Here is a 25,675-nt window from a genome sequence, read left to right on the forward strand (position 1 = left end):
CAGCCTCATCAGCCTACCAATGACAGAGCTGACTTATTGCCCCTTCAAAGGTGTGCAAAGGTGGAGCATATCGGCACAAGAAGCACTTTGGAGCATTTTAAGATATCAGTCTTGTGCACAGGCACATGGGACACGCGCCCACTGATGGTTTCATGCTTCTCCGATGAAACACAAACTAACAAGGTGGGGTTAAAATATATTGAAGGGGCTCTCGACAGGCAACAGTTGTGTGGTCGAGAGCTGTGGCAAGTTGCGGCGCTTGGTGACTAAACGAATGAAGTTTGATGCTGAACTCACAGTTTTTCTGCTAGACGGGTACGTAAATAAGTGCACATTGTAATGCTCCCTATTTTCATCAATCATTTTGCAAGTAAGTCCTTTAAAAATAATCTTTGTGAATGCCGCGTGCGTATATTTGTGTTTTTAGGTCTTGACACAACACTGCTTCAGCGAACAACAGTGAATGCAATTACAACTTTGTTAATAAGAATGAGAACTAACACGATATATCTGAAAAGAAGCAGAAATGTGTGATGGTGTCACAAGCAGGGAGCTCCTTCCAAAGAACAAACACACGGTTCAGTTCGGCAACACAGTACAAGACTCATTTGTGCTTGGCTGCAGTTTTGCTTTTTTTAATAAGCAGATGAATTTCCCCCATAAAGATTTCTTTTCTTACAACCATAGACATGTTTGTATCATTAAAAAAAGAAACATAACACAATTGCACCTTATACATAACCGTGTCCAGAGTGGCGTAGACAGAGAGACACAACACTTTTTTTTTTTCTCAGCTTCGTAGCACAAACATGACAGGCCGAGTGTGGCCTGTTAAAATGTTGCCATGATTAATAGTAGATAATGAACCGTACACAGGATAATATATCCTTTTATAACACCTTTTATAACAGATTCTTTTAAACTAATGTACACCCAAAACGCATGATCATAAATAGTACATACACTGTGTATAAAAGAGGAACAAAAACAACCAGAGAAAGCAGAGCATGCCTTCCAGTGACAAGTACATTCACTTTTTTTTTTAAGTTATTTTGCAGAATGCCATACAGACAACCTGGACATGTACAAATACAGTCCCTTCAAATACCAGCTTCAAGATATTTGACCTGGAATCAGATTTGTCCTTTCAGTTTGACTCTGAAACTGTAGTTTTGTTTTTTTTTTTTTTTTTTTTTTCTTCTGTACATGTCTACATTTAATGGTATAAAAAAAGACAACACATCGCCAAGTCTTCACACCTGCAGTAAAACTGAGATCAGCATAGTCTTCACTCAGACTTCCAGCCTCAAGGAAAAGTTGATTAACACTGATTGTGTTGGTGGGATCGGAGCAAATTTGCCCAAAAGTCTCTGATCATAGACGCAAGCAAAGAAGATCTACTGCAGCTTTAGTAGGGAGACATCGTTGCTATAAAGCTACCGAGCAGGCCCATAGAACTGAATATTACATCGCTACTGTATGGACAGAGACAGAAAGAGAGTAAGAATATGCAGCAGGAACACGAGGATGGTCTGAGTTAGGTGCTTTTGTCTAAATGCTACTTTTCACAGCCAGAGCTGGAGAAAAGGATGGAAGAGCTACGTTTATGCTTGTTGAACGACAGGAAGAAGAAAGTGTTTTGGATGGCTCAGAGGAAAACGTGGCAAACGTGGAGAATGAGTCGGTGAGTGCAAGAGTTTTCCCACAGGTGTGATGAAACATATTTCAGTCTGAATTAGTTTTAGTGTCACTTGATGGTTGTGCAGATTTCCACCCTCATAAGAATAATAGAAAAACACTAGTGTGTTTTTGTGTGTGGGAACAGATGCCGTGGCAGGAATTATTCACTCAGTCATTCAGACAGGCAAACACACATGCATGGGAAAGAAAAATGGCTTTCATATGAGCAAAAACAAATAACAAAAACATGGCATCTTCCATATCAATAACAACATATTATATATACAGCAATTATATATATAAAGAAAAATTCAAGTCCTGACAAAGTAACACTGATGCTTCTGGATAAAACAGAAGGGAAACAGAAAGAAGAGGGAAATAATGGCTGAATGGCTTTTGGCACCTCAGGTCACGTATGTGTGACTACTCAACAGGTAGCTGCAGGTCAGTCGCTTTTCCTTCTATTCTTTCTCCAGTTTGTAACCTGAGGACACTCATCAGCAGCGCTGTTCAGTGTGAAATGGACAAAAAAAGAAAAACTGATGCCATCTAAGTGAACAAAACTGGCACAGAAATAAAAAAGGAACCAGACACTGAAAGAACAGGAAATAACTACTCAACGAGCAGCAGATTTTCTTTCTATATACACGTTTTCCTCTGTGACATAATAATAATAATAATAATAATAATAATAATAATAATAATATGTAACCTACAGCTGGGACATATTTCTGTACAGTTTCTTCGAACTGTGGAGGAAAAGGTGATGGAGAAGCGTGCAGCCTCTTGGCTGGTGTGTCCTGTGTAAACGTGAGGAGCAGACTTAGCTTGGCGCTGGTTACAGACAAAATGTCCGCCAGTTCAGTCAGTATGGCTACATTTCTTCTGGGTGGCTTTAGTGCCTGCCCACATGCTAAAAAAATAAAGACAGGGCACTGTAACATTTGGCTTCGCAGGTATGGGTAGGTTTTTCTCTGTGCCTCACCGCTCATCCTTCTGACTGACCCCTGGTGCTCCAGAGGGAGTCAAACTGCACTTCACTTCACCCCTTCTTGTTTTTCACATTAGTTGTCAGTTTGCTGTGACCATTCCTCGTCTTGTCCCTCGGAGAAACAAGTCCGCTCTTTTCTTTTATACTCGCAGCTCTCTGCTTGGACTGGACCAGGGGACGAGGGGGGTGGGCACTGAGGAGGGGCAGCGGGCAACACTGGGCTTCAGCCTCGCCCCATGACCAGCTTTTTCCAACTGTGGACGATTCATCCTCCCCTTCTCGCCCACCCTCCTGTGCTCGAACAGGTGGCGGGCCGGTGTTCCTTCCCACCGCGGCTTCACACCATGAACTCGTTGCTGCCGTACAGAACCAGCTGCTGTGGCCCCGAGCTGAAGTCCGACTCCCTCCGGTGGCTTCCCGAGGGCTCGCGTGGCGAGCTGCGGCTCAGTCTGAGCCTGTGCTGGGTCTTGCCTGTCCTGTGACCCCCCTCTGCCTCAGCCAACGGGGCCCCCAGCCCGCAGGAGGTGAGCAGGGGCCCGGAGGACAACGAGCGGAACCGGTAGTGAGGTGATGGCGAGCCGGAGGCGTTAGAGGAGAGAGAGGAGGATGGATGGTAGGAGGAGACGGTGGACGTGGAGTCTGTGGAGTCCTGCGAGTCTGGCTGACGGCGCAGAGCACGCCTGCTCTTTCCTTCCAGTTTCCTAGAGCGATACACGCCGCGGTCTGTGGCAGGGGAGAGGCGACAGGCACATTGTAACCATGTTCAGAGAAAGGCACTTGGTACGAATTCTATTTTCACTGTTGGCCAGAAAAACACGTCCTCTAGCCTGATTCTCTCAAGTTAACTTCAAAAGTAAAAGAGATCCTGAAGACATGAATGTAATGTAACTGAACACGATCATCACGTCCTGGTGAAGGGTTAGGGTGAGGGAAGAAAAGCTGTGACATCGTTGACTGTTATCAAGAAACTAAGACGCAAACATGCTCAGAAATAATGGACTCCGACAACACACACACACACACACTGAGCCTGGCTGAGTGCTAAAGAGTCTGATCAGGGTTGACTCCATTGACTTGATTGATCTGGCTACATTTGTTTTTGACTGCGACCCTCCCCCTGGTTTGCATTGTGGCTGGGGTTTGAACGCAGGGCCTCTGCATGCAAACCATGCTCCGCACTCTGCCGCTGAGCTACACCCCTGGGCATTTCCTGTTCAGGTACTTATTTCACCCATCTGATTCTATGCTGCTCCCCTGTTCCTACAATGAGCCCGGCTGCAGCGCACGTACCACAGGAGTCTGAGGTGGCACCCTTGGTTTCCATTGTGATATTTTCAGAGCTGTCTGCCGTCCCGATGGAGGCCTCAGATTCAGGAGTTTCATCATCAGATGTCCGCGGCTCCAAGATCAACATCTCGTATGTCAGCTCCTCCCTGTCCGCATGCAAACACACAAATCCCACATTGGTCAGTGCTTCATCCAAATCAGCTTTTACGTTAGTGGTTTCAGGTGTCTATCGTGGCACGCAACTGTGTGAGTGAATCAGAAGCTTGTTCAGTTTAGGAAAGAAAGTTTTATGTTGAAAATAAAATCCTTTGTGTGTTGTGAGGGGATAAACAGATCCAGAGACATCGTACTTCTCTTTCTGCAGACTTTCGATCTGCTCAGTGAGGATTCGCTCCTCCTGCTGCATCGCCAGCTGCTGCTGCTCATTCAGCCCGGCCTCTGCTGCATCCTCTCCTCCTGCTCCAGCTCCTCCTCCTCCTCCTGCACTCTCTCCATCCACCTCAGGAGGTGCTCGGGGGCTGTGAGGAGGTGAAGCTGTGTGGCCACTGCTTTGTCGAACACGGCTTTTGCTCTGCAAGTTCACACACAAAAAGGAGCGGCATGAGATCGGCCAGTCACAGCCAGGTAGCTGTTGACGGTGACAGTGATGAAGCACAGACAGACGACGCTCTACAGTCACGGCTAAACATTATGACCACAAACTAACAGTTCATGACACCACCGCTGAGAAACTATGAGGTTTCTGAATGTCACACACACGCACACACACTCTCTCTCTCTCTCTCTCTCTCTCTCTCTCTCTCTAAGGGGCAGACATTACCTTAAGTTTAGCTGTGTTAGGCTGCAGGTTAGTAAGTTGTGAAACAGAAACAGAAAAGCAGAGTCAGTGGAGCTACAGTCTGAGTGTTTCTCTGTCTCAATGCTCAGCTAACATCAACCAAAGACAGATCTACCTCACACGAAACACAAAGACACAATAACTGTGAAAAGGAGCTTTCGCTTGTCCCACAGGAAGTGTAATATCAGTCTTTTTGCAGCGCCTGGATTAGCTACAGCTAAGTTTACACAAATAGCAGCGGCAGCTAATACAGAACACCATCTGAAAAGGGAGACTAATAAGGTAGTAATAATATTATTAATTAATATAACACCTTTTAAAGAGACTCTAAGGACATCAAAACAAAGGAATAAAGAGACTAACATTGTCAGTTAACTGTTTTTATTGTCTATTAATAAGCGTCTATTTTAGAATAAATAATATAACATTTTATAATAACTTATAATAAAATCATTTATTTTATAAAACCTTGACTGTGAGTCATCCATGACCTCATTTGCAGAGTAATTGTTGTTATTGTTGCTCTTATGGCTAATGTTGTCAACTGCTAAAGTCACATCTGTTAGTACAACAGTCAGCTCTCAAGCAGAAATGGAAGCAGCCTAAAGTCTAAAATGGCTGAAATGATGGGAACCTGCACCGGCAGAAAAACCTGGACCCCACCACAGTTCTGCAGTGCTGCGGTCACACAATTCACCTGAGAGCTTACAGTATTTTTCAAGGTTTAATGTTGAGTCACTGTCATTTGCATGTTTACACGTGACATTAAATTTGTACTCTGAGCAGGAAGTGTATGATATAATAAGTCAAAAATTATCAATAAAATAATACTAATTGGTCCTATACAGGAGAGGGGGCCAAACAATTCATGGGCCAGGCGGGCAAGGTCACAAAAAGAACAAGCACACAAAAAACAACCTTTTGGTTTTCTTTGTTATTTAAGGCCAAGCTTAAGAGTATTAAGTTAAACGTTCTAATCTGAGGCGATCAAAGACACAAAGTGTAATTTATCTATGTGAACATGGACTTTATGAAAAACATGTAGGATTGTCAACAGGTCTACGTGTCCACGTGCCCATCATTTGTGTAACTTGTGTAATAACTCGTGCTTTCAAAGAAAGTTCACAATAAAATTGACTAATTATAGCCGTTGGGTTTAGTTCGAGGACTTAAAGAGTCAATTGTGTATCCATTTTATACGACAACACAACACAAATAACAAGCCTCTAATAAAACAGTAAAAACTACACAGAGTCAGACACCCGAGGACTGGGCACTAGTTTATGGACAGATGTGATGAGAACTGTGACTGAACGTTACAGACAGAGTGGACGCAGTAAAGAGATGATGGACAGGACTGGTGTTGGTGGTTGGGCACATGGAATGGGAGGGGCATACATACCGGGGTGGCAGTGCGGGTTATGCTCATAAACCTAACAGCAATTAGTACTGGTTTCTGGAAGGAGGGGTGGGGAGAGGGAGGAAGGAAGGACAGGTTAGGGTTAAGGAGCTGTGGTGATTCAAACCTTCAAAGATCTCCAGGTGTTTTGGTTAAAACTACAATAAACTGAAGGTTTTTAAGACATACAAGTTGGGACTGCATTTGCAGCTATCTCCCAAATTCACTCTGCATGATTAACTAGGACTTTGTTAGTAAATCACACCACTGAAGTGCAATGTGGACCACAACAGGTCCAGGTCCTCCATCCTGTAACTTCTCATTCTGGTGCTGTGACATTCTAAGCCTTAATAACAGACTTTGTTTATTTTGTTGTTTGCAAGTGTTACTTTCTCCCATGTCAAGTATTTATATAACGACTTTGGGCAAGTAGTGCTTTATTCCATCATATAAGTATTAAAATGTTTTTATGAATAACATTTAATTTGTTTGTGAATAGCATCTGATGTCTCAGACGTCTGATTTCTCTTTTAACCAGAGGGATTTTATCATCTTTTTAAACCATAAGAACCTTGTTCGCTGGGGAACGTTGGATACTACTGTCTGCTTCAGGACTTTTTGGGGGTTTCAGAATCACAAGCAGGCTAACAGCACTTTCACAACGATTGAATTTACTAGGACGACATACGACACAACTTACTGCTCTTCACTGAGAACAGCTATTTTCTCTTCTTTGTTGAAATGAGGAGGATCTCTAAGATTTGCTGTAGTCTCATTTAAAGATGAAGACGGCTGAACTTTGCCTTTAACCTCTTAATTTGCCTACGAATTCTTGCCTGTCCCAACCTGCAGAGATGACCATATGTTACCATGTATAAACTCTCTCCCTGTGCATACGATCAAATATAATTCCTGTTCTTCCAAATGGATTTTATATCCTGAAAAACAGGATTTCATTAGCAAAAAAGATAACAATAATGATCCATCCATCTTCTACCACTTATCGGTTTCCGGGTTGTGGGTGCTGCAGCAGCCAATCCCAGCCAACCTTCCGGGTGAGGGCGGGGTGCACCCTGGACAGGTCGCCAGTTCATCACAGGGCCAATTTAGAGTCACCAGTTAACCTAAATACTGTATGTATGCCTTTGGACGGTGGGAGGAAACCCACACAGAAAGGCCCAGGACGGGAACGGAACCCATGAACTTCTTACCGCCGGGCGACAGAGCTAATCGCTATGCTGCCGTGCTGCCCAATGATGATGATATATCGTTTTTCACTTGAACTGTTTTGAACTGTAATCGTTTCTGCTGCCGCTGTCTTACATTTTTCAATGCTCTATATAGTCCTGATTTTTGAAAGAAAACTTTGAAAACATTTAAAATTTGCATTTATAGTTCACTGTGAACAACATTATCTATTAACATGGACATTTGGGAGCAGCTGAGATGTAACCTTTGAAGATGAGAGCAGAAACACATTTTAATGGAAATGTTCCAGAAATGATATCTGTTAATTCTATTCAACAGCTGAGTGTTGTGTAGAAAGCCCTGTTGTGTGCAGGCTGTGTTATGTTCTTTATGACTCCCTCTAGTTGGTCAGCTTCGTGCTTGTGTAATAAATACACAAGAAAATCTGTTGATGAAAGATGTAAGTAAACACAGAGGAATGGACGTCTGCCATGGCCGTGTGAAAACCATGCCAGCTGCTCTCAGAGCTGAAAACTGTCACTGTTTGAATGATGAGTGAGAGGAACAAGCAGGAAAACATCCACCTCAATGCAGCAAGGTCCGTTCACGCCAACGTCTGCTGGCGGCTGGCGGCTGGTCTTACCATGGACTTCCTGATGTGGGTCAGCCTGCTCTTGGCTTTGCTCTCAGCAAACTCCAGACTGCTAATGTCCTTCAGACGAGCTTTGTACTTTCTCATCTGCTCGTTGATGATCAGCTCCACACAGCTGCAGAGCAAACACACATTCAAACAGAACCCTTGTGACCCCCTCGTACCGTTGGTGCATAATGTTTCAGTAATTGGTGAACTGGTGAAGCAAATATTTGGTTGTAAAACCAGAGAATGAATGTAGATGTAAGAGATCCTTGTCTTTAACTGGCACTCCTTTCATATTTTTTGGTTCTTTTTTTTTTTTTCAAATCATGTAATTGAATTTGAGAACAATTTAGGAATAATGAAAACATATCCTCCATAAAACATGGAAAGCTTCTTAAAATACAGTCATTTATAATTGTTTTCATTTTTTAAAGTCCTTCCCCGTAAGAACAGAACCAAAACAATGAGGTACTATTGATGGGTACTGTGAAAATATTGCCATATGTCATATTATTATATTAAAAATCTTTATAAGGACATGTAAAATGCTTCCATTTTAAAAGTTCTTTTTAGTTCTTGGTAAGTGGTCATACGCGGTGGTTTTGCTGATGTCTTGAACGCTCTGCAGAGGGTCGATGGTGTCAGGGCAGCGAAGTATGCACGGAGCAAACACGATGGCGAGGGCGTTGGCTGACATCCTGTTAGTCTCCTCCTGCAAGGCGATCCTGTAACACACCACAGTGTAATCCTATTAATCCTGAGAGAGTATGACGCCCATTCCCAACAGACACAACACTTAGAAGATGGCATGTGACTGATGTGGTTAATCCAGAACTTCTGATAATCATTCAGAAAAGAAACCCCAAAGAAAATCTGACACCTCTGTGGTAAGAATCATATGAAAAAGGCAACTTTCGGCACAGATTCATTCACAGCCAAGTCTTATTTCAGTCTCTTGTCTGAAGCTGTACCATTGATGTGGACTCATATCTTATCTTATCTCACCTGACCAGATGGAAGATCAGGCGCTCCAGTGTGCTCAGGTGTGTCCTGCTGAGCTGGTCGATCACCGAATACACCCCTCGGATCACCTCACGCTTGTCTGGCTGACCTGGGATCAGAAAAGAAAACAGACAATTGTTGTCATCAGGAGCCACTGGATTGGCACACTGTAGGTCCCAATTATAAGCTTACCCATGGCCCTGAGGAACTCCTCATAGAGTTCAAAGGTCATCAGAGGGCTCGGAAGGTCACGTAGCCACTGTTTAAGAACACTGGCGATGACATGGATGTTGTAGTCATCCAGGCTCACACTGTTCACATCTGGAGCAGATATTCACTCATGTAAGTACACATTCATTCATGTTTCCGTTATAACGGCTGATAAGTGCTGGGACTGGGAGCAGTAATGGTGCTGGCAGGAGTAGTTTCTGTGGTCGTCAAAGTACTACAATAAGTGTCAGTAGTAGTAGTTAGGATTTGTTTTTATTTAGCATGCTTTAAATATTTAAATATCACCATTCTGACTGAAGCTGGCGACACAGCGACGGGTGTTGTCTCACCTGTGTCCAGACCCTGACGGAGTTCTTTGATCTTATTGGTGGAGCCTGACTTCCTGTAGATGCCCTCTGTGTACAGGCCGTGCATCTCAATGTAGTTGATGAGTTTCTCAACCAGCTGCGGCACCGTTCGCTCCTCGCTGGTCAGTCGGGACAACTCCACGCCAAACTGCCGAGACGACAGCTCCGGGTCGTACTGGATTACAAAATAAAATTGGCTGAGCCCCAGGAACAATGACAGCGCTGTGAGAGAACTAACAAGCGTCATCAGGGTGTGTCCTCAATCCAGGACCTTCCACAAGCCCATTTTAAATGAATGATAAAAACATTTCCAGTGCTGGGGCAGTTCATCCTCTGAGTCCTCTGTCAGACCGAACAGGCTCCACAGAGGATCTATGAGTCTGGGCTTTGCCGGGGCCCATCCTGAGGCTCCTCCCATGTTTTCCCATGTATGCCAAAAAACTGTTGTGCTGAAAACTGAACCATTGGCCCAGTCTCAGCGTTAGCTTCATGGAGCTGTCGGGTTTTGGGTTCCGTCAGCTCTGACCCGTCTCCATGTCTCTCCATGTCTCTGCTGTTGAGACGCCCTGACAGAATGATGCTGCCGCCACTGTGCTTCACCACACGCATGATGACACCTCGAAACAGTTCTTTTGACCAACAATTCTACCAGACCTACTATAATTTCAGCTTTCAAACTTTTTTTTTTATTTACTTTCTGATAGTGTTCATTAGCAAAAAATGCAAAGAATTTTCTGCTCTATTGATCTTTCCAGGGCATCAATTTTCATCAGTTTAATGAATCAGTCTGTTCCCTGCCATTGTGACAGTAGATCATCCTGAGCCATGAAACTTGACGGTAACGGACAAGAAAAGCAAAATCTCCACCTACCTTTTTACTGCACTTGGTCGTCATCTTGGAGCAGCACTTTCTGTGGCAAGCATAGCGACACACTGCAGACAACAGGACAGCACAATCAGACTGATGATGGTGCAACCTCCTCACACCTGCTGCCAGTCAGACTCAGCTGATACGCACCGAACAACCGACAGTCTCAAAGTGAAGATGGGGCTTTGTAACTGGACCGAAGATAGATTCATGAAAGGAGCGAGAGGTGTACAATAATCTAATTTTTCCAGCACTCAGGGAGGCGAGGCAACTGTGTGTGCAGTGTGTGTGCAAGAAAAGAGTATGGGGCTGTACAGTGATTTGCCATGTGGGTGAAAAGAAGGAGTACACAAAGGGTGTGAGTGCCTGTGGGTAAGTGAGTTAGGAGAACATTAGGAACAGAAGGGGAGTGAATTTCTGTGTGCGTGACTGGCAGATCTTTACAGCCTGCTTTTGGAAACATATAAAAACCAAAAATGTGATGAAAAAAGTAAGTGTTTAACCCAGGGTAATTATAAACTGTCCTGATAATATAATTCTCTATTAATTCTAGTTCATTTTATTAATTAAATCAATGAATTTGCATTTTGACATTAGTATTGTTCCTCCGTGACCCTGAAATGGATAAGCGGTTGAATGATGATGAATGAGGGTGACCCTTTTTAAGTTTGTTGATGATGTAATAGCTTTGCTAACATAACTTTTACAGACAGACATGACAGAAAGGGAAACAAATACAAAGTGCAATAACAAAATGAGCTCCTGGTACTCCCTGACTATCCCAAATGACATGAACTTCTGCTGCACACAAAACACAAACTAGCTTATTAAAATCCAGCTCACTGTGCTGGTCTGAGTGGTGACCACACAGACCAGCGTGAAAACATGGGCAGAAGCCTGGATTCTACCTGACGATAGGAAATTGGCTCAACTTTTGATCTATGCGGGTTCTTATGGTCTCAAAAATCCAAAATGGTTGACAACCAACTTAGAAACTGGAGGCTCCACTATGGCCCCTCACAGATGGGTTGAAGCTTTAAATTGTGTGTTTGTTTGTGTATGCAGTCCTCACGTTTGCAGACACAGGCTCGGTCCATCATCCAGATGAGGGAGGAGCAGTATTCACAGTAGGTGGGGATGCTGTATTGGGTGGACTTGAAGATGTGGCCGTTGTGTTCCTCCACCTACAGGGGGCAGTAGAGCCACCACTCACATTAGATTTATTTATATTGTGTTTTTTTTTTTTTTAAACACTTTGTTTTAATCTAAACTCACAATATCGGTCTCTTTCTTCCGTGACTTCTTGCGCTCACGTTTGGGAGCCTGAAGAGAGAGATTCTTTTCACTTTTTGCATTTTGTGTGTTTCTTTACGAACGACAATAGATGACATTTATACACAATTCATATACAAATTCTCCACAGCCTTGCTGTTTACCATCTGCATTTCAAGTGAAAAGGTCGGTTCTTATCTGCATTCATTGAAATTATTTTTGTACTTTGTTTTGCTTGTTTGTTTACATGCTCCTTTATTTATCACAGATAAAGACGCAGTCAATAAAGTCTAAGAGCTTGAAAAAAAACTTCAGTGGTGTGTCATTTTGATACATCTTACCCTGCCAATGGTTCCCTCCATGGGCTTGTACTCGGTCATGAATTCATCCAGGAAGACCTTAAAGGTGTTGACCCACACCTTCACCGGCGACTCGCTCCAGTCCCTCTGCTCCAAACGCATGGTCTTCTCCAGGATGTGCTCAAACAATGCATAAAGGTCCTTGTAACGGATACTCTTCCCATCATCCATCTGGTGATCAGGGCAGAGACAGGGAAGGAGAAGACACCTCATAGTTTGGTTGGCTAAAATTTATTTTAGATGGGCATGCTGATTGACGGTACCAAATGCTACAGTAAGAACTGAAGGATTGGACAATCGCAGGCAAACATCTAGGTGTCACGTGACCAATCATGTTGTGTTGAAAGCAGCAGAAAGCAAATGCAGTGAAGAGTGATGATGACTCACAGCCAGGGCAGTGGAGTACGAGTTGAAGATGTTGATCCTAAACTCCTTTAGTGCTTTCTTGAAGACAACGTCCACCATGGTGTCCTTCTTACTGTCCTCTGAATCCAGGTCAGCGATCTGAAGGGATGGACAAATCTCAGATAAGCTGCACGGTGACAACGTTGCTTCCTGTTAAAAGTTTTCTTTAAAAGTAAAGCCTTTAAAGTAACACTGATGAAAGTGTCATAAAAATAGTTCAAAATAGAATGTAAAATAATCTTATGTAATATCAACGTGTTAACACTGTAAAGGTAAATCTGATCACTGCTGCTTCACACTGTGCCATGCCTGCAGGAGTCATCAAGTTCAATGTAAGACTTTAACAGTGACATTCCTAAACTGGAGATCTGGACAGATTGAGTGATTTCAACACATTAACCAGCTACATTTTGAAGTCCCTGTAATCTACATGTATCATATATGGTTATCGAGTCAAATCTCATTTTCAGCAGATTTCTGCCTCCACACCTTAAAATGTTTTTGCTCTTTGAAGGTCAAAGTATTTGAAAAAGGTTTGGGGTTATTAATGAAATCAGTCTCATGGCAGAAACGATAACAGACATTAGGTACTTTTACAGCTGTATTAAAAATACAAATTAATTAAACCTTGAAGTTCAGTTAATGTATCACAACATCGTCACAGAAGACACTGCAGGATCAGTGTAGTAATATACATGTGATTACATGAACTTCAGTACCACACAAAGATGGTGTGTTTGGTCCAACTCCCTATGCTGTGTGCGTGTGCGTCACCTTCTTCATGAGGAAGTCGTTCATGCTGCGGTAGTCGTGCGCTGATGTGAGGATGTGCAGTGCATCGTTCTGCCACTGGGCCGGCTCGATGGCGATGCTGCTGATTTTCACACTGCGACGCCTCCTCATCTTAGGAGATGGCTCCTTGTTCTCCTTACTGTCCCTGACCCCCTGAGGGGGAGCTGCCTCCAGGTCTGGACTATGTGGGGGAGACAATCCTTCTGGAAAACAAAGATGGGGAGAGATAAGAACTTGCATGTTTTTGTATTCATGTGTCTGTAAATCTGCATCTCTATCTGAAGATGACAGAGCACGCGGTGTTAAGGTACTTTACCAAGAGTCTCCCCAGATTCACTTCTGCTCGTCTGCTTCTCCCGAGACGGTTTCTTCTCTCTGTGCTTTGTCTTACTCCAGAATCGCATCTTCCCTCTCATCCTGCTGAATGACGAACATTTAGTGGATTAAAGAGTGATTCATTTTAAAATAAACCAATGTTCACCATGAAAGTAAAAAAAAAAAACTGTCCTGGAAAAATGTATCCATAAAAAAGCTGAATTTTTCTAATTCCCTGAATTAACAACAGAGTCAAACTTACAAGACAAATTTCTTTTGTTTGAGTTCCGTATATAATAGTTGGTCTCAGTTTCTGTGTAAATTCACAGAGAAAAACTTTGAGGTGGTCTACCTTCCATCTTGACTAGAGGTTTTCCTCAGGACCTCCACCTTTCCCAGGTCCCCTGATGACATGGTCTTATGGATCTTCTTCTGGTCCTTATGAGAAGGCTGGACAGTGGAGACCAATGAACAGGGTGAGGAAAACAAATATAAACTATTTAACTTCGATCAGCTGATTAGTCTATGGCAGCTTTCAGACCTGACCTGGATGCTGTGGTTTGCTTGAGTTTAGTCACATTTAGCAAAGCTCAATCTCTTATTTAACAAAGTTGGCCTGTTTATTGCTACATGGAAAACTTGGATGTATAAATGATAACCAGGAATATTACATATGGAGTAATATGTTCATATAATTTGTCCTTTAATCTTTCATAAAATAATGCTGCTGTTCTGGTTCCACTGAGTCTACAAACTCTACGGATACGAGAATTAATAAAATATAAAGAGCATCATAGAAATTGATGTTAATGTTGAGAGTGAGAGGGAGAGACAGAAGTCATGCTCTGGGATCCTGTTAGAAAATGACGTTAGTGAGAAGTGACTGGGCTCCAGGTGGAAACAGCTCCAACATGCAGGAGCGCAGACGAAGTGATGTGTTTTCAGGACAGGTCGGGTGTCAGAGGTCAAGATCTTCAACGATCCCAAACCTTTCAGTCAAACTGCTCTTAGTGTGGAAATCTGCTCCTTGTCACAGAGGGGGAGCCAAATGTGGTGCCATTTGAGTTTTAATCTTGCATTTTTCATTCAAAGCAACAGCTACATTAGGAGTGTAATAGTGATTGATAGTTTCGTTTGACAAAGGTGCTGTCAGCAGTGAACTAATAATCTATGAGGCTGCAGCTCCTGTTTTCAGGGATGTCCAAAACTGGATTGGTTAAAAAAAAAACTCTTTCATTACTTTATCAATATAAAATGATTCATCAGTTCTGACTGTTAAACAAATCATCATTGATGCTCATTTGTCCAAAAAAAAAACAACAAAAAAAAAAACAACAAACAAACAAACAAACTCTGGTTCCATCCAAAAATAGAAGACTTGCCTTGTTTTAAGTCACAAAAAATTTTGATGTACAAATCTAATTGTAAATAAACTGGAAACACAATTTCAAAATTACAATTTCCATTTGCAAGTTCTTGTTTCCATTTGCAAGTGTGATAAGTGTGACAATACATATTTACAACTTCCTATTTCCTGGGCACATAGCTCAGTGGCTGAGCACATGATTTGACTGCAGAGGCTCCTGGTTCAAACCCTGCCCAGATAAATGGGGAGGGTTGGGGGATGGGGAGCCCATCCACCATAAAAACAGTGGCCAACTCAATCATGCAAGTCACAGAAATGACTTGCTGTGGACCCCCCCCCCCAAAAAAAAAAAAAAAACTTCCTTCCTTTACAGTAAGAAAATAAGAACTGAAAATAATTTATTTTCTTGCTGTTGGTCAGTCAAAATGAGAAAACTAGAAAACTAAAGATTTTTTTGTTTTCACTTCTAATTCAGTATATCACACATAATAGTGGTGATAGTGTGAAACTGAATATCATTATGAAAATAATTGTTTGCTTAGTGTTTCCTGGAGAAAAATACAAGATTAAACTTGAAAATGTTTTAGTATCCTTTGCCAAAGATGTATTTTTTGAGAGGAGAAGAGGTGACAGATCAGCTCCAAAGTGACGTGCAAAGCGCCTCACTGCAGACCAACCGCAGTGACGGCCTGTTTGAGTGAAGTTTCATCAGCAGTCAAAAGGTTGTAAAGTGGAGTTAGCAGTGTTAAAAAGTTCCTCCCCAGCTCCGGGGCCAGCTCCACCTGAGGAAAGGTGGATGAAGGTGGAGGCACAAAGGGGACAGCAGAATCATGTGGAGGTCCTGGGATTTTACCATCTCTGAGTCACTGTGACAGTCAGCCTCGGGTTGGGTGTGTGGGGGAGACAGGAAGGGGGGCAGCGTGCGGGAGAGGGCGGGGATGTAGTATTCGTCATCGTCGTCTGATTGGGTCGCCCCCTCAGAGTTACAGCGGGTGAGGAAGTCGGAGCGTGTCCGGGACATTCGAGCTTTCTTTTTGGGGCCTGGACGACCCACCTGCTTCCAGGCAACCACAGGGACATCAGGTCAGCTGCTGCATCGTGTGTGCATGTGTATGTGTGCGTGCATGACCATGAAACTACTGAGAAGTGAATACAAAACTGTATTGAAGTCAACTGGAAAACTGAACACGTAGCAACACAGCTGAAAATAAAGCTAGAGGAAAACATGTTGCCTGTGAGTAGTTCATTTAGAAAGATTTAACTTTTGCTCTGAGAGACAACACAAAAGTGACAAAATGGATATTTCAAACCAAAGTTCAGTGGCGATAACAGATCTCAGCAGGTTTATCTACTTCCTGTCAGCTCCACCTGTGCTTCCTGCCAGCTGCCTCGGCTGGTTCGATGTCTGTCACTCAGTCACTGTTATGTTCTGGGAGCTACTTCTAAATTCACTCAAAACCTCAAAACCTCAACATGAAAACGAAAAGCTTTTCATTTTTAATTAAGGGATTAGTCTGCTCACATGAGCAGATCAGTGTATGAGAATCACACCTTGTGTTTAATATAATGCACAACGGAGTGTGTAGGTGTGTTTGCACACATTTGTGTGTCCTACCTCTCTGTTTCTGGATCCAGCAGATTTAGCGTTGTCTCTGAACATGGCGAGAGATCTTTCCTGGTTCACCAAGTCCTTATCTGACCTGCAATGCAGAACCAGACGACAAAGGTTTCTTCTACCAATGAACTCAAACCTTAACTTAACTTTAGGGAAACTTTTTTCAAGGTACAGTCAGAACCCCTATAATAATCCTGTTGCATTTGATTTATTGTGTAAATGTTTTCCCAGACATTAAATAACGCTGTTGTTTTCGATTTTCTGAACAAAATAGCGGACTTGGACAGATTTGGAATTATATATATATATATACATGTATAAATTAAAATATGCAGAAAGACACAACAGCTGCTGTTGCTGTACTTGATTGATGAAAACATTTTTAAAAATATCACTTTCCATTGCAACAATTTAAAATCAAACTTTTGGATCCATGATTGGAATAATCATGCTGAACTGAATTAATGCTTTTAATATTTGAATCTACATCAAATAGCATTGAGCACTGCAGGTCGTACAGAATTTATCCTGTACATCGACAAAGAATTTAATGAAACGTCTTTTTGGGGTAATCGTGGATCGTGGCTTGAACAGATTGCACGTAATTATACACTTACTTGGAGAAGGGCAGCTTGCGTCGGGGTGGGGAGAACACTGTGCTGGACGGTTTCTCCACCATGTTCACAATCACAGTCTGGGCTGAGCTCTTCTTTTGGGCTTTGGGTGGTTTGGTGTCCAGGACTGGGCTCGGGGCCTCATGCACAGGCTGCTCCTCCCCGCTCTCCCGCTGACTGGGCAGGACAGCCGCCTTGGGCTCCAGGATGATTTGGATGTCCACCTCGGAAGAACAAATCCCTTCTGGACTTGATCCATGAGTGGCTGAAGAGGGAACCTTAGAGGACTTGTCTAAACCATGTAGTGCCTGATCGATTTCTGATCCCCCATCTAGACCTACAACGGGTGTTATTTGAGGACTGGATGGTGCTGCTCCTGTTTGTGGGGTTCTTTCTAAGGTTTGAGCTGCCAGCAGCTCTCCCTCATTCACAGGACTCTCTTTCTGCATACTGATTAAAACCACGACGGGCCTTCGAGAAGTGGACTCTTTCCTGTCTCTGTAAGATTTGCTGGGGCTCTCGAATTTTGGTTCATGAACTGGACTTTGGTCAGAAGAAATATAAAATGTAGCCCTGGGAGCTTCTGTGATAAGCTTTTCATTATGGTTTGAATCTCTCAGCCCCTCGTGCAGCTGGATATCTACAGCTTGGGACTGGTGTTGAATTGCTGTAGACTGGGAGGATTCAGTCTCCATGTCCTCGACATCAAGGATTTCAAAACTGCCATGACTAGCAGGGGACCCCCGGGGGGAGTGTCTGTGAGGCTCCTCCAGCTGGGAGGAGCTGCTGTCCTCCTGCACAGGACCTCCCACACTGGTGGTCCGGACCTTCAAAAGCTCCAGGCTGAACTGAGCCTGCTCAAGCTCTCTCATTCGTCGGCTCTCCCGTTTGGACCGGTTCTTATGACTCGCCTCATCTACGCTCCTGTTCCGCTCCGAGTCCTCCTCTTTCTTTGTCTCTCCCACGTCAAGTAAAACTGGCTTTGAGTCTTCAGAAAGTTCTGCAGAGACATCCTGGACATAACTGTCCTGTGCTGATGTGGTCAGGTCATCCATGGTTCCTGCATCCATTTCTGCTGGTGGACTCTGCTGTGTTTCATATTCCTCCTTCAGCTCCCTCAGCCTGAGAAAACAACATAAAAGTGCCATGAACAGGGAAGGAAGCAGAACATTCAATGCAGCATGGTTTTACATAAAAGATCATCACTTTTCAGTTCATTTAGTCGCCTACTCTTTCCCATTCATGTATACAGCAAATCTGAAGAAACAGTATTCTCCATTCAAAGCTGTTCTGTTTTTTGCATTCCGCCATGGAGAGACCCACCAACTTATAAAAATGGATGTAGGCTCTAAAATAAAAGGCCTATAAAGTATAGCTAATGGTGAAGAGCCTTAAACCTGCATTTGATAAAATGACCATCAGGGGAAGACTTCAGAGGTCAAATTGTATTGAAGTCTATGACAAAATGTCCCTTCTGCTCAATTCATCCCCATCTCAGTGAGTTCACGGTCGCTACATCTATTTTTACGTATTCTTCAATTCAATTTTAACATAAATCTTTTATAAATAACTGTCCCTTTTAGAGGAGAATAGAATATAAAGGAGTGCATTGATCAGGGGCTCACCGATCAACCATTCACCATTCAACTTAATTTACTCTCTAGTGGTGCCAATGACAATATGAAAAGGTTCAGGAATTCAACCTTTGCTGTTGGTTCTGTATTTAATTCGTGTCATTTTAAGGGTTCAGATGACACTAAATATAATTTTAAAGTCATTTTTTGTTGTTATATTTGAAACGGGTGTGGATACATTACTATTATCATTCTTATATTTAAAGTTGGATGTCATTTCTATAAGCACCAAAAGCCAAAGTGACTCAACATCCACTCATTGGCAGCAATGTGTTGACTTCCCCTCACCTGAGTCGAGCCAGGTATCCTCTGCCCAGCGTCTGCAGCTGCTTCACGGTCCTATACGTCTGACAATAGCGGCTCCTCTCTCTGAATCCCCTCCAGGCAGTTTGAACCGTCACGGCTGCCGAATACCTGCGCTTGCAGCAGTGTCTCCAGCTCCTCTGGATGATGATAACAGATTCCCGCCACTGCAGGAACCTCCTGCGCTCCATGTAGCTCCTCCAGGCCGACTGCAGACAGACTGCAGCCGCCTCCTCCATGCTGGAGTTGATTGTAGACTGTCTGATGAGGCAGCATCTCCACCACCGCTGCAGGAAAACACAAAATGGAAAATGTTCTGAGGAGGAAATATGGGCTACTCTCAGTTTTACCACTGCCAACTGAACTATTCAGCTTTTTGACAAATCAGCCCTGTGATTCACACCAAACTCCCTAAATAAAACTCCTGATTCTCATCTTTAGATCTCATCTACTTTTATTGTGATATTTAAGGCCACTACAAATATCCTGCCAGGTTGACCCAAAACAGCTTCAGTGAGATCCAAATATGTAACTTCAGAATCTGATATTCTTGTTATTGAGTTAGGACAGCGTGAGCTCTTTATCTGGCGTGTACATCTGCTGGAGAGTTTCTAGAAAACCAAGCAAGAAGAGCACCCTGAGCAGTATTTTCATTTTGGCCTAATTTCCTTTCACTTCAAAACTATTCACGTGCAGACAAAACATTTAATCAATAAGCACCTAGAAAGTATGTTTATATTTCATGTTCTCCCAGACATTGTCAGCCTGACAAAGATTTGGACGGTTCATTTCTGACAACTGCCAGAACAAACAGCAGCATTTCCCACTTCTGTCTGTCTTCAGCGGTTTGCTTTCACCTCTCAGAGAAATAACTGAGAATTATTACTCTTGAATGTACATTTAGTATTATATCTTAAAAGAGGGGCGAGTAAAGACAAGGTTTCAGATCTACAAAGTTGGCTTAATTGGATGAAATGATTCAGTCATTCTTTCAGTGTCTCTGCTGAATAACACTTTGTTTTGTAGGTCCAGTATTCTCCAACAAAATTCTCCACCCCACCCAAAAAAACTACTTCTGATAGCTGGATAGAAATTATCGGTTTGCTCTAAAGTACACAGGAAAAGGATAAACTAAGAGTTGTTGTCATACTTGATTTTTTTCTGAAAGCACAAGTAAATGATGTTACATTGTACCTTTTATATGAAGATGCTGAATTATGAATTAAAGTTACAATATTCGCTTGTTTTAATCACTTATCATCTGCAGCCTCACCATGACTGCACCTATAACTACACCCTGCAACCTACAATTCAAAATATAAATGACTTTTTCAAATGAATGCCAATACTTTATTTTAGTGTGAGAGAAAGAAGTGGGAAGCCTTTAAAGATCAAATTGAATCACTATGTTTATGATGTCGAATCTAATCACATCTGGAGTCAATGCTCAGCTAGTAATAACTTATCAGGAGCCACCACAGGAATCGCCACCCTTCTCTCCCCATCACAACCTCTCACCTGGACGGTGCAAGCGGCTCGTCTCATGCTGACAAAGTGCTTCCTTTCCAGGATGGCCCTGAAGCGACGCTGAAGTGTGATGATTCGCCGCAGGACTTCCTGGTGGAGGAGGGTCTGAAGACGCTGCCGCTCCGCCTCACGCAGAAACACCTACATCACACAGGAATGTTTGTATTTACACAGCACCAAAGACAGCAGATGAACCGGTTTCCAGTACCCATACCATGGTGTTGCCCACTTGATACCCAGCAGGTAGCAGGTGGATCCGCCTGAAAAACTCCCTGATGCCCGACTTGGTTGGGCTCGTGCCTCGAGGCAGCAGGACGTGAAAGTGACGCACAAAGTCCTGAAACAAGTTTGCGATCAGAAAAGATACAATCAACCTTCACGATAGCTGGAAAAAACTGTTACATTTTGATTTCCACAGAGTGGGAATCACAGCACATTGCATTATATTTAGAAAACCTGCTCTTTGACTTCAAAATCGTGCCCCAGAGTTGACCGACAAATAACTGTATTCCTTGTAGTCTATTAACAGTGGACGTCAATATCAAGCCAAAGAAGCCAAATATGGCGGAATAATTCAGCCATATTTGTGCAAAGACAACAAGATCAGAAACAGTTTTACTGCCAAAGTTTTTTTCTTTTTCTTTTTGGGACACCAAGATTTATGACTCTAAAGACATTTACACACAGTGCCAAGAAGGAATGTAGCAGACAAAGGGACACGCAATTAAACATACTGCTGGAAGAACAACAACAAACCTAAACAGAGAAGCACACATGAAAACACAATATACAAAAAATCTACATTCACCGGTAACTAGGAATGAATGAAATAATGGTGCAAATGAAAAATATAACAGCATTGACAGTACAGTGTGAATGCGGCTTGATGGAACACTGTAGCAGTCACGGATTACCTGGAAGGTGTACTTTATGCTGTATCCTGACTGGCGGATCCGGACGGTTTCCAGCATACCTGTGTATCTGAGCTGTCGGAGCACCAGAGAGTCGTTGAAACGCAGTGGCAGCTGAATGAGAATCAGAGAGAAGTGTCAGTATAACAGCGAGCCCATGTGTGTGTTGACTGCTGGATGGCACAAATCACCTTCTCTGCGTTGGAGCGAATGCACTTGACGAAATACGGCTCTGACTGATCGAGAGTCTCCATCAGTTTGTTGAGTGATGCCTGCAAACACAAACAACTGACATTACATCCTCATCCAACAATAAGCAAGAAAAAGAAACTCACGTTTCTATTAAATGTAATAAAGGTTGACCTGTGAACGCAGTACCTGTATTAATGACATTAAAAATGTTACATACATCAAACGTCCATATATGAAATCCTGCATCTCCATATCAAACATGCTGTATATGTCAACATCAAATGTGAGCAAACATCGTAAAATATGTTTTGATGGTCAGATTAACTTCACTCCGTTTGTTGTAATGTCCTGATTCTTCAGCAGAGGGCGGCAGCAGCACTGACCTGGAACTGCGCACTGATGCTGGGCGGTTTCTTCTTCTTGTGCAGGTGAAGCAGAGACTTGGTGATGCGGTCGTGGAGCGTCACGCTGCTTAGGTGGCGCAGAGACTTAACATCCAACAAATGCTGCACACAGAAAAGCAGAGACCCAGTTAGCCAGAGTCTGGGTGCTGTTAGCTGAGTTTAGTTTAGAGTCCTGACCCTTACCTTCGGGAGGGTCGGTTTACTTTTGCAGTTTTTGTTTCTCCTGAGGAGGAGAAATGCAGTTTTCATGTTAAGTACAGATTTCATGGACGGTTCATATTTACAAGATGGTTGATATAATGAGGCACATTCACATTCATTAAGGTGGCAGACTCATTCCCAATTTTCTCTTTTTGTCTCTGTATGCCACTTTCTTTGAAAACATCTGACACATACACTATCGATAATACAGAGGCTGGTCCGGCCGATTGACACTGCAGAAAATACAAATGTGCTGCAGAGAGGATCTGACTGAACATGCACTTTTTGCCTAAAACACAAGGACAGTAAATACTTCTTGAACAGGATTTAAGTGTTAAAATGTGATAGGCCATAGCAAGAAAAAGGAGGCTGGGGCTTAATGCAACACAATGTAAGGACATAGAGCATATTATTAGATTTTATGTACGTATGCCAGGTGCACTTGAATAGATGAAGGTAAACCTCCAGACATCTTTTGCTGGCTCAGCAGACCACCAATGAAGACATAAGTATCCAAATAAGATGGACAACAGATTTGGTAACACAAGTGGATCTGTGTGTCTGTCACTCTGTGGATGTACAAAGAGTTACTGTTCGAGTCTATCTAACATAAATCCGGTAGTGCTAGAACCAGCACTGACAGGAACATACTGGTGCAAGTTTGGTTTGGTTGAGTTTGTGTCTCACTCACAGTAGGATACCCTGAGCTCTCTCCAAGAGCTTACTGTTGGTCGAGTTGAGGAAGATCCCATCCTCTTCCAAAGCAGGACCTCCTGTTGAAGAGAGACGGCTCGATCTGGAGCTGCGACCATTGCAGCCAACGCCGTAGCCGTCCCTGCAAAGGGGAGGGAGGGTGTTAGTGCAGTGACATCTCCAACGCAGTCACTTCATTCCATCCCATAAGATTGAGTTGTAAGTCCCTCTCCAATCACACAATTCCAGCAGTCTACACTGTCTCTTTGTCTGCATCTAGTAGATCTGACCTGATTTGGTCTGAGGGTCTTTGGTCTTTGGTCCTAACCCTAACCCTAACCCTAGGCAGGTGGCCATGTGTGGTACATTAGCACGCCCATAGCCATGCACCCTTTATGGTCTATTTTATCACTTAAGAAATGAGGATCAGAAATGTGACTTCAAGAACTTGGTCCATTTCCCATAGAGTTCAATAGAATCTGGCATGAGACTAATCCCTTGAATTATCCCTTGATGATCATTAGATGAATTGTAGGTGGAACCAGTGCTATGAAATGTAATGTTTTGTTTGTTTTTTAACTTAAATGGTTTAATGCTTTAAATTTTAGCAGCTTTGCTACGTTACTGAAAATATAAGGCAGAGAGACAGAAAGCAGTTTTGATGTTCAGATCATGCTCTGGAGAGTCTTTGGATATTGTGTTATAACTTGTGCTTTGATGGACTCACCAGCTGGCTTTCTCATTCAGGGCGTTGGTGCCATGAAGATCTGACAACGGAGTCCGTGGATTCTTTCTCGCGATGCCTGGACAAACAGAGATAAGGAGAAGAAGACAGAAGAAGCTTACTAGATTTTGCTGCATCTCAGTCACTCAGTCACTCTGAAGCCTGTTTACCCTGCCAGGTCTCTCCTACTGTTGCTTTAGTCTTAAGATGGAATTACTTTCTCCCAGTTTTCCTCAAGGTGTGTCTCTCTCGCTCCCTCTCCCCCGCTCTCTATCTCTCTCCCTCTGTGTGTATATAAGATATTCTTTTCACTTCACTTATTTTGGCAAGTTTCCATTTTTGCTAAAGTCTGTAAATCAAAATTGAGCCATGCCTCAGATTTCTTATGCACTTCAATACAAGACACTACAATTAAACTCTGATTAGCAACAATGCGCTGGCTGGAAGAGAGAAAAACCCCAGCCAGCTGAATATCAGGCAAACATACACACTTCACTGAATATCCCACAGAAATGTTCAACAGGCAGCAGATTCCCCCGTTAAGATGAATAAACAAACAATGATCATATCTGCTCGTGCCACAGTTTTAAAAGACTGTCACATTATCCACTGTGTGAAATCTTCCTTTTACACAGGAACTAGTAACTACATATGTGAAATAAATGTATTGGAGGAGAAAGTACAACAGTTCCCTCTGAACTGAAGTGAAATGAAGGAATAATGTCACAATTGTAAATGTGAAAGACCAGAAATGCTTCACAGAGGAAATCCTTCATTTCCCATAAACCAGCTCTGTGGAAACTGTTCATCAAAAGCTACAAGTGTGGTAAAGCCAATGTGATTCAGACCTCCTACCATCACTTTGTAACCCAGCACTTCACATACACCTCACTACAAACTCACATCACAGAGTAGAGCGAACCATGACTAATGTGCTGATGTTTAGGTTTAAAATCAGCAGTTTCCCATTAACGCTTGGGGAGAACGTGTTTGATAATTTATGTGGAAACCAATATATCTGTGACAGCAGATGTATGCCACGGACAGATGAGTGGTAGAAAAAAGCAGAAAATCCGGGGACATGGTTAAACCCGGCTGATCCACATTGGACTGATTCATTTGTCTGATCGCTCATGCGTGGGAATATGTCTGGTTATGAGCTTTGTTTTGAGGTGAGTCAGTGCGAAAAGTGTCTGGTGTTAAATTTCTTATTAGCACCTGTTAAAAAGAAGCACAAATCAATTATTCTCAACTCAAGCACAATAGACTTTTTTAGCATAGCCTGAAATTGATTTGTTTGATTGGTCCGAGCTGAGTGAAAAGCTTTGAAGCAGCCCATTACCAGGGAGCACCTTTAAAGCATTGCTTCAAATATGAGGAGGTTTTTTTTGTCTTGATCCGTTTGAATACTTTTGTCGTTACTTACTGTATTTCTCATCTTTGCACCTTTGCAGGATCTCAAGGCTCCGCTGGTGAACAGGGTGGTGGAGGAAACTGAAGCTGTCAACGGTTTTAACAACCGCACATGGAACTGCTGCATCGTTCCCTAAGACGATGACAGAGAGAGAAAGAGAGAGAGTTAATGTTTCCAGTGAAGCATCTCCATGTTTGATCATGAAGCTGTAAAGCATAAAAAAGGGAAAGTAAAGAGGTAAATAGGAAATGGGGATAAGACAGAAAAAAGGCACAAAACCCTCCGAGACAATTCGCCTCACTGCACCATTTATGAAAACAAACACTGAAGAAGATCAAGACTTCCCTCCTCTTCCTCCTCTGCAGAGGAAGCACAGCTCTGGGTTAAAACTCACCCTGACTTTGGCTGCACACAGCTCACAGGAGCGGACAGTGACGTTAAGACACTGAAACATTACATGCAGAAC

At 42.9% G+C, this 25,675-nt stretch overlaps 1 protein-coding gene across 2 annotated transcripts in view; it reads right to left on the reverse strand.

Moving 5' to 3' along the window:
• Positions 1-1,149: 1,149 nt before the first annotated feature.
• LOC115056247 (unconventional myosin-IXa-like) overlaps positions 1,150-25,675 on the reverse strand; it is a 137,929-nt gene continuing 113,403 nt past the window's right edge. The window contains exons 15-43 of one of the 2 annotated variants that reach the window (XM_029522539.1): positions 25,222-25,341; positions 23,799-23,874; positions 23,070-23,213; positions 22,361-22,400; positions 22,157-22,279; positions 21,773-21,853; positions 21,585-21,695; positions 20,885-21,007; positions 20,662-20,811; positions 19,129-19,430; positions 17,210-18,328; positions 16,593-16,677; positions 15,831-16,031; positions 13,964-14,061; positions 13,613-13,713; positions 13,279-13,499; positions 12,487-12,603; positions 12,082-12,270; positions 11,744-11,791; positions 11,541-11,652; positions 10,472-10,533; positions 9,583-9,775; positions 9,215-9,343; positions 9,026-9,131; positions 8,614-8,745; positions 8,027-8,150; positions 4,309-4,529; positions 3,962-4,104; positions 1,150-3,394 (exon numbers count right to left, since the gene is read on the reverse strand). In XM_029522539.1, the coding sequence (XP_029378399.1) occupies positions 3,009-3,394; positions 3,962-4,104; positions 4,309-4,529; positions 8,027-8,150; positions 8,614-8,745; positions 9,026-9,131; positions 9,215-9,343; positions 9,583-9,775; positions 10,472-10,533; positions 11,541-11,652; positions 11,744-11,791; positions 12,082-12,270; positions 12,487-12,603; positions 13,279-13,499; positions 13,613-13,713; positions 13,964-14,061; positions 15,831-16,031; positions 16,593-16,677; positions 17,210-18,328; positions 19,129-19,430; positions 20,662-20,811; positions 20,885-21,007; positions 21,585-21,695; positions 21,773-21,853; positions 22,157-22,279; positions 22,361-22,400; positions 23,070-23,213; positions 23,799-23,874; positions 25,222-25,341 (5,057 nt within the window). In that variant the 3' untranslated portion in view covers positions 1,150-3,008. Of the gene's footprint in view, positions 3,395-3,961; positions 4,105-4,308; positions 4,530-8,026; positions 8,151-8,613; positions 8,746-9,025; positions 9,132-9,214; positions 9,344-9,582; positions 9,776-10,471; positions 10,534-11,540; positions 11,653-11,743; positions 11,792-12,081; positions 12,271-12,486; positions 12,604-13,278; positions 13,500-13,612; positions 13,717-13,963; positions 14,062-15,830; positions 16,032-16,592; positions 16,678-17,209; positions 18,329-19,128; positions 19,431-20,661; positions 20,812-20,884; positions 21,008-21,584; positions 21,696-21,772; positions 21,854-22,156; positions 22,280-22,360; positions 22,401-23,069; positions 23,214-23,798; positions 23,875-25,221; positions 25,342-25,675 lie in introns of both variants that reach the window. The other variant, XM_029522538.1, reaches the window with a different exon arrangement.

The sequence above is a fragment of the Echeneis naucrates genome, chromosome 16 (genome assembly GCF_900963305.1).
Source record: "Echeneis naucrates chromosome 16, fEcheNa1.1, whole genome shotgun sequence".
NCBI classification, from domain to species: domain Eukaryota; kingdom Metazoa; phylum Chordata; class Actinopteri; order Carangiformes; family Echeneidae; genus Echeneis; species Echeneis naucrates.